This window comes from Diaphorina citri, unplaced genomic scaffold (genome assembly GCF_000475195.1).
Source record: "Diaphorina citri unplaced genomic scaffold, Diaci psyllid genome assembly version 1.1 scaffold92, whole genome shotgun sequence".
Classification (NCBI taxonomy): Eukaryota; Metazoa; Arthropoda; class Insecta; order Hemiptera; family Psyllidae; genus Diaphorina; species Diaphorina citri.
Window position 1 is genome coordinate 235,180 of NW_007377529.1, and position 7,882 is coordinate 243,061.

Here is a 7,882-nt window from a genome sequence, read left to right on the forward strand (position 1 = left end):
CTTTTTTCCCGATTTCACTTTAGGGTACATATTAGTTCTACATGAATATCCAAAACCATGGATACATAGAAAACAACTCTACACGTACAAAATTTACCGTCTTTCGTACATAAGCTACCAACATGGAATATTAAACATACGTTTGCGATTATGAAAACGTAATAATATTTCATGATAGTATCAATTAAAATATCTCCCATCAGATAGACGAGAAGAGAACAGTTTCCATTGAAGGTCAACAGAGCACCAACCCGCTGAAACTTTCTGTCTGTGGTACTTGAGCTTCTACCACACAAGCATATGAATGGGAATCTACAATAGTAATAGAAACTACTTATAATATCTCTAGTAGCGCGGTCAAACTTTCTTGACTTGGCGGGGCGGAGCGCTACCGCGCTCCTTAATAAGCTACTTGATTTAAAAATAAACAGACACGGTGTGGATTCATAGAATAGAAAAAGAATCATTCTCTGGACAATGGGGATTTAAAAACTACATAAATGGTGGGTATTATCAGGTGGTCTAACTGAAAGTACAGCGAAGATAATTCTTGTACAAAAAACATGAACATATCTAGAAACGAACAAACCGCAAAACGCGTACCTACATCACAACAATCCAATAGCGGTTCTAACTCCAACAAACTGAGAAAACATGAAATGAGACAGAGAAGAGAATCATAAAGAATATATTACAAAGACAAATTTAAATAAAGCATTTCCATCAAACAAACCACGCATACACAAGACATATTTTAAACAAAATTTCTTTTTCTAAAGTAAAATTGCACAGGTAGCTCCACACAGACTAAACGTGTTTCAAATTTCATAAAATCATGCCTGACACACCTAGGCAGGTTATTGGCTAAATCAGGGTGCTCTCAGCTTTATCAGGTCAATCAAGGAAGCCAAGGAAATAACCAGACCACTTAGAATCCAATAAACTTCAGTAGCAAATGACGTAGTGGTCCTACGGTCATTGTTACGCACTTACCTTGGATTCTGGTTCTTCTACCTACAGCTTTTTCTCTCCTTAGAGCTAACATGATATATCGTATACTTTGACACATTTAATCACCCAAATCCGGAAGATTTTAGTCCAAATTGAAACAAATATTTTAACTACTGTATCTAGGTAGTGAGTGCATATCAGTACTTCCCAACCTTTCAGAGACAATTAGCCCCTGAACGAGGACATATTTTGTTCAATATGCCACTGGTTTCCACTTTATGGTTAAGAGTGGGGCTATCAAATCGGTTGGGATTCACAGGCAGAATACACATCCCACCTGGATACTTGTTTCAAAATACGTCGCTATAAAATACTTCCTCTAAAAATTGAACTCCACTTCCTAGTTGAACTCCAGTTCTCTCCTTAGAGCTAACATGATATATCGTATACTTTGACACATTTAATCACCCAAATCCGGAAGATTTTAGTCCAAATTGAAACAAACATTTTTACTACTATATCTAGGTAGTGAGTGTATATCAGTACTTCCCAACCTTTCAGAGACAATTACCCCCTGAACGAGGACATATTATTTTGTTCAATATGCCACTGGTTTCCCCTTTATGGTTAAGAGTGGGGCTATCAAATCGGTTGGGATTCACAGGCAGAATACACATCCCGCCTGGATACTTGTTTCAAAATACGTCGCTATAAAATACTTCCTCTAAAAATTGAACTCCACTTCCGTACTTCATTTCTGTCGGGAGCAACCTGCCGCTTTCGTCAAATTGTTATAATTGACTTGGTTCATTTTCCATACATTTGTCTCTATCAAGAACATTTACACAAGGGCTAATAGTTCCAAAGGGAAGGAGTGGGGGGAGATGTACAGAGAAAGGGGGTTTATTTTTTAGCAGAACCGCCACTGCGTCGTTCTCTAGACGGTCGGGAAGGGGTGACTGCTGAGGTGATCTTGGCCTCTACTGCACTGCCGGCATCTGAAACACAACCAACATTATTAATTCAGGCCCAGGTCTACAGGTTCAAGTTGAAAAAAGTCGGACTGAGATCTAGAGCTTACTTACTGAATTACTATTTTACATTTTACTATCTTCCAGCGTTTATTATGTTTATTTTTACCTTTTTTCTATTTTTATTTATTACTACCTATGAACTTTACCAATTTTATTTTAAACATGAAATTTTTCCATTGTACCTATCTACCTTTGTATCAATTTATATGAAAAATGATTTTATAATATAAGATAAAGCTACATTACATTAAGTAAGAGGAATTTCATAATAATTTCAACATGTAGTTATACATTAACCTAATCATTCATCAAGTACTTACTTCTAGTTTTTGTGCTTCGTTCCGAAGATGCAGGTGTGGTTTTAGCAGGGGGAGGGGGAGGAGGTTCGACTTTCTGTTTCTTAGCGGCCGCTGTGAGGGGAGGTTTGTCGGCTGCTTTCCTCTTGGTCGCTTGCTTACTAGTAGACCCTGTACTGCTCGGAGTAGCAGGGGCAGGCGTTGGGGTAGAGGATTTCTCGACTTTGGGCTTCTCAGCGACTTTCTTCTTAGCGGCAGATGCAGGAGTTTTTGCTTTGCTCGCTGGGGTTTTCTTCGCCGCGGGCGTTTTGTCGGCTGCTTTCTTTTTGGCGGCCACAATGTCCGGTGTGGAGGCAACCTTTTTGGCCGGGACTGGGGTTTTGGCGGCGCCGGCTGCGGCTTTTTTCGCCGGAGTTTTCACCGAGAAGTCGGATCCGGATGAGGAAGGCTCGTCAAAGTCATAGGAAATGTTGGCTCCGGCTCGCTTGGGTCGGCGCGCAGATCGTTTGGCTGAACTATTGCCTGACGTAGACGGTACGGGGGAATCACTCTTCTTGCTCGTCACAGGAGTTTTAGGAGCGGCTGTTGCCGGGGTGGTGGGGGGTTTCTTGGCAGGGGGACTCTTTTTACTTTTCTTCGGAGTTTTGCTTGACTTTCGGAGCTGGGATTCGTCTCGGAACAGACTTAGATCCACTGTAAGGAAAAATAAGAAAGAGAATTAGATTTTACAATGCAGTTTTCTCCCCACAAGTCAATATACCATAAAGAGGATACATAATAATATCATATGTTTAGGTAATTTTAAAATACGAGTCTATAGTACGAAAGTCTATAGTACAATCTGATGATAAGAAAGGAAAATCTTCACTTACAGCCATCCGGATGTTCTTCAGTGAGCGCAGGCAATTTCTCTCCTTTCTCCACTTCCAGAGATCTCTTGAGAATATTTTCCACGCGCTCTTTCTCTTGGTCCGTCAGTTTCCATTTCTCCTTAAAATAATAAATAAACAAGACAAAATAAAAAGGGGCGAATAACGAACTGAAGAATGAAATTGGAAAAACAAAGAAATAAATAACTGAGGAAAGAGGAAACATCGGAACTGCACAAGTGCTTCATAGAAGTCGCTCTGCTATAAAATGTAACGAACATTTCTCAATATGATAGTAAGTGGAAAAAAATAATAAATAAACAAGACAAAATAAAAAGGGGCGAATAACGAACTGAAGAATGAAATTGGAAAAACAAAGAAATAAATAACTGAGTAAAGAGGAAACATCGGAACTGCACAACTGCTTCATAGAAGTCGCTGTGCTATAAAATGTAACGAACATTTCTCAATATGATAGTAAGTGGAATTGATCTAATTCTGTCAAAGTTTCACACATAATCCGATGACTGAGATGTGTTGTCCTCTTCATTGGTATCAGGTTCCTCTTCTGCAGGACTAGACTCTACTTGATTTGAACTAGAAGCATCCTCTGTATTTGTAGTGATTTCGCCATCCTGGTTAGAACTAGACGGTTCAGTTTCAGACCTTTCCTCACCATCACTATGCGAATCTCTGTCCGACGTTTGGCTCTCTGGAATAGCACGTGGGGATGCAGCATTGTCAACATGGAATACATCGGTTATTTGACACAGGGGAGGTGACTCCAACTTGGTCTCCGCTGAGGACAAAACTTTCCGCAGGTCGAAAACTGGCGGCTTCACAACGACTCGGCGCATGGAAAATTTGTTGGAGATTTTGCAGAGAGAACCAGAGAGCGGAGTGATTTTCTTTTGCTGTGCCAGGAGAAGATCGTACTGAATCGGATGGTAAAACACACAAGCATTGTTCTTGCAGTTGGATAAATACATGCAAACCTGTAGGCAGAAAGAAGAGAATGTAAAGCTAGGTGCTTGGCATTTGTGTAAGTCGGCAAAATTCGAAAAGGTGAAGATGTGTCGCATGGGAATAGATGCATTTACCTTTAGAACTAAAAGAATAAGTAGGAAGTGGTTGGGTGGAAGAGCTTCTCTAGGAGAACCCTGCCACTTAAAAGAAAGCCTAAAAAAAATATATATTATTTCTGGTAGATTCACTCACCTTGGGATGGAAAAAAGGACAGTCGCGCTTGTAACATTTGGGGTGAAACTTGCAAATTTCATCGCTACTCTTGGGTGCTGTCGGCTGCTTTGGTGCCAATGTATGATCGAAAGCGCAATCTGCCCTTGAACAAGTCGAACCAAACTTGCACGGTGGATGTTGATAGACGCAGTCTTTTCCAAAGCGGCACGACGGGAAACTTGCACAAACCGTTCGATGGAAGAAAGGACAATTGGTCTTGCTGCAGTTTGGATAGAACTTGCACGGGACCTTGTCTTGAGGCTTTTGGTTACCTGGACGGGAGGATATAAAAAACATTAGAAATCGTCGGAGCTTTTAGATTACAGAGAATCTAGTGAAGTTTGAACCTTACATTCAACCCTCTAGTCATCGCAAAAATCAAGAAAGTTTTGCCTTTCGGGTCACATTTCTGATGTTTTTCAACTGAACGTTCCAAGTAACCCAGAACTTGCACGGGACCTTGTCTTGAGGCTTTTGGTTACCTGGACGGGAGGATATAAAAAACATTAGAAATCGTCGGAGCTTTTAGATCACAGAGAATCAAGTGAAGTTTGAACCTTACATTCAACCCTCTAGTCATCGCAAAAATCAAGAAAGTTTTGCGTTTCGGGTCACATTTCTGATGTTTTTCAACTGAACTTTCCAAGTAACCTGTAGACTTACTAGCCTTGAAAACTGAGAATCCCATTCCCAAATCTGTTCAAACTTTAACAAAATATCCTTGGAATATTAAATTTGTGTTGTTTGTTTAACTCAAACATAGCAGTTGAATCATTTACATGCAAGTTCTTAAACTTACCAATAACCAATACTTACTCTGCATCTGAAGGTTTAATTAGTATTAAGCAAGCAAAGTAGCAAACCAGTATCGTGCAGTGTAGGTAAATATAAAATATGTACCTACATGGAAATACTTTCGCAGTCGAGAAATAAAATCACGGTGAGTTGTTAGGGGTCTGAATTCCAGCGAAATGGGAAGATGGCTTTAATCATAATTAGTTTTAGTAAAAAAAAAAAGAGTAATCATAACTCAGTCACTCACTGATTCTGAATCTTCGTCCCTCTTACTTTCGCAGTCGAGAAATAAAATCACGGTGAGTTGTTAGGGGTCTGAATTCCAGCGAAATGGGAAGATGGCTTTAATCATAATTAGCTTTAGTAAAAAAAAAGAGTTATCATAACTCAGTCACTCACTGATTCTGAATCTTCGTCCCTCATTACCATCAGAGTTTCTTTGCCTGGAATTTTTCGCGGAAATGAAGACGCACTTTTTTTTAACTTGAGAAGTTGGCTGTAATGCAGAATTTTCTTTACTTCAACACGTTTCCAGGCCATTCCTCCCTCCTCCTCAGTGCAAGAGTAAACTAAACTCATTCCTAATGATGCCTGGGGTTACATTTTGTGTTAATCCGATATTCACTAAAGTTAAAACCATTGGATTAAGCAATCTCACTTGCTAATCTTAATCTGAAGTTTAAAATCAACCAATCAGACTGCTACATTCAAAATTATTAAATCCAGTATTGTGATAGTATTGCAAGATTCAACAACAGCTACAAATCTACGAAAGCAAACATGTTGGATACCTTCCTATCTCTTTTTGAAGTTTGTTTTTAGGACAAGATTCAACAACAGCTACAAATCTACGAAAGCAAACATGTTGGATACCTTCCTATCTCTTTTTGAAGTTTGTTTTTAGGAAAAAAAGGCATATCATTCAGTAATTAAGTAAATGGTTAGCACTTCAGGGTGAAACAGGGCAAACTTACCATCGTTATTCGGTGACCCCTGTTCTTGGTCAGAGCTACTCTTGTCCCCATCATAAGTCAAATTAGAGTTTGGAGGCACTGACTTCACTTTGAACAAGGGCAAATCATCTGTATTTACAGCAGATACATCTTCTGACGCCCGACTATTTTCATTCTCCTGACTCGTGCTTAGCTCCATGCCATCCTCGAACAGAACTACCAAAGCTAAAATCAGAAAAGACGCAACTACCAAATACAAGCAAAGTCCAAAGCAAAGGTACAAGCAAACTCGATAAAGAGAACATGTGTTTGAAATTAAGATAATAGTTTTATGGATAACACAATAACAATTTATCTTGAAGACAAAAAGGATGAAATAATGATTAGCATAACAAAAACGCGTATTCATACAGAAATCCTTTCACCAAATGGAAATAAAGAAGATTTATGAGGTTATAACATAAGAAGAGACACAAAGAACCTTTCACCAAAGAAAAAGATATCATTGAAACAAAGATTAAAGGCCTTGGTAAGTAACAGAGGCAGTCAACGTTGGTGAAATTTTTATCTATGTAAATCATAGGTTGAAATTTATCGCGGTTATTTTAGAACAATACGTGTATAAGTTCATCAAGATCAGGATTGTTTTATCTAAGGCTGGTTTCCCCCTTTTGATAAGAAAAATTCAATATGTAACTGGCTATTTTGTACCCAATCCGACCCGTTCCTTGAACTTCCAAAGAGGAAAATTTCGAATAAAAAGTCGTAGAAAATTTTCTTACATTGGGTACAAGTTCACTCAAGAGAGTGGAAAAGCTGTGCAGATTCAGTGCGAAGGCCCGCCCACCTATCTTGTAAATAAAGAGAAAACAAAGCGGATTGACAGTAACAAAAACCAATTTTTTTGAAATTATAGGGTAACAATCTTGGGGAATAAATAGTGCAAAAAGCATGCAATTAGTCTTATTTAGTTATAAGGCTGGTTTCCCCCTTTTGATAAGAAAAATTCAATATGTAACTGGCTATTTTGTACCCAATCCGACCCGTTCCTTGAACTTCCAAGGAGGAAAATTTCGAATAAAAAGTCGTAGAAAATTTTCTTTCATTGGGTACAAGTTCACTCAAGAGAGTGGAAAAGCTGTGCAAATTCAGTGCGAAGGCCCGCCCACCTATTTTGTAAATAAAGAGAAAACAAAGTGGATTGACAGTAACAAAAACCAATTTTTATGAAATTATAGGGTAACAATCTTGGGGAATAAATAGTGCAAAAAGCATGCAATTAGTCTTATTTAGTTACAGAAGCTTAGATTTAAAAAGTGCATTAAGTGGTTTGTTTTATTAAATAATAAAAGAAAGTGCAAAGAAATAATACCCTCCCCCCAAACTATGCGATTGAAATTAATAAATTCAACAGAGAAAAACATGAAAGCTTTAAAGCAACTCAAAAACAAAGAAAAGAAGAACAAACAAGACCACACACCCAAAAACACAGAGAAAAGAATGGTACTAACCTAGTTTCTGACATTTAACCGTAATCAAATTGTCATTCTTTTGAGCCGGGACTTTGACATTAATCTCGTAACTACTGGTAGGCAGAGACTGTTCAGTAGAAGTAACAGGGTTCACTGGGTTATTAGAAGTGAGGGGAGGGGGTTCCTGAGTTTCCCGGAGGGACGGGCCCAGCTTGTTATTTTTATTATTTTTTTTTTTTTTTCTTTTAAATCTTCATTTATTGTATCTGTGTA

At 38.5% G+C, this 7,882-nt stretch overlaps 2 protein-coding genes across 2 annotated transcripts; both read right to left on the reverse strand.

The window, feature by feature from the left end:
* Window positions 1-1,463: 1,463 nt before the first annotated feature.
* LOC103524316 (nucleolar protein dao-5) lies at window positions 1,464-3,580 on the reverse strand. Its single transcript, XM_008489330.3, has 4 exons — window positions 3,557-3,580; window positions 3,154-3,271; window positions 2,306-2,974; window positions 1,464-1,949 (listed from the first exon to the last, which is right to left on the reverse strand). The coding sequence occupies exons 1-4, from the start codon at window positions 3,578-3,580 to the stop codon at window positions 1,855-1,857; spliced, it is 906 nt and encodes a 301-aa protein (XP_008487552.1). The 3' UTR covers window positions 1,464-1,854.
* LOC103524307 lies at window positions 3,488-7,794 on the reverse strand. Its single transcript, XM_008489321.3, has 3 exons — window positions 7,649-7,794; window positions 4,369-4,661; window positions 3,488-4,145 (listed from the first exon to the last, which is right to left on the reverse strand). The coding sequence occupies exon 3, from the start codon at window positions 4,137-4,139 to the stop codon at window positions 3,660-3,662; it is 480 nt and encodes a 159-aa protein (XP_008487543.1). The 5' UTR covers window positions 4,140-4,145; window positions 4,369-4,661; window positions 7,649-7,794; the 3' UTR covers window positions 3,488-3,659.
* Between the last annotated feature and the right edge of the window lie 88 nt (window positions 7,795-7,882).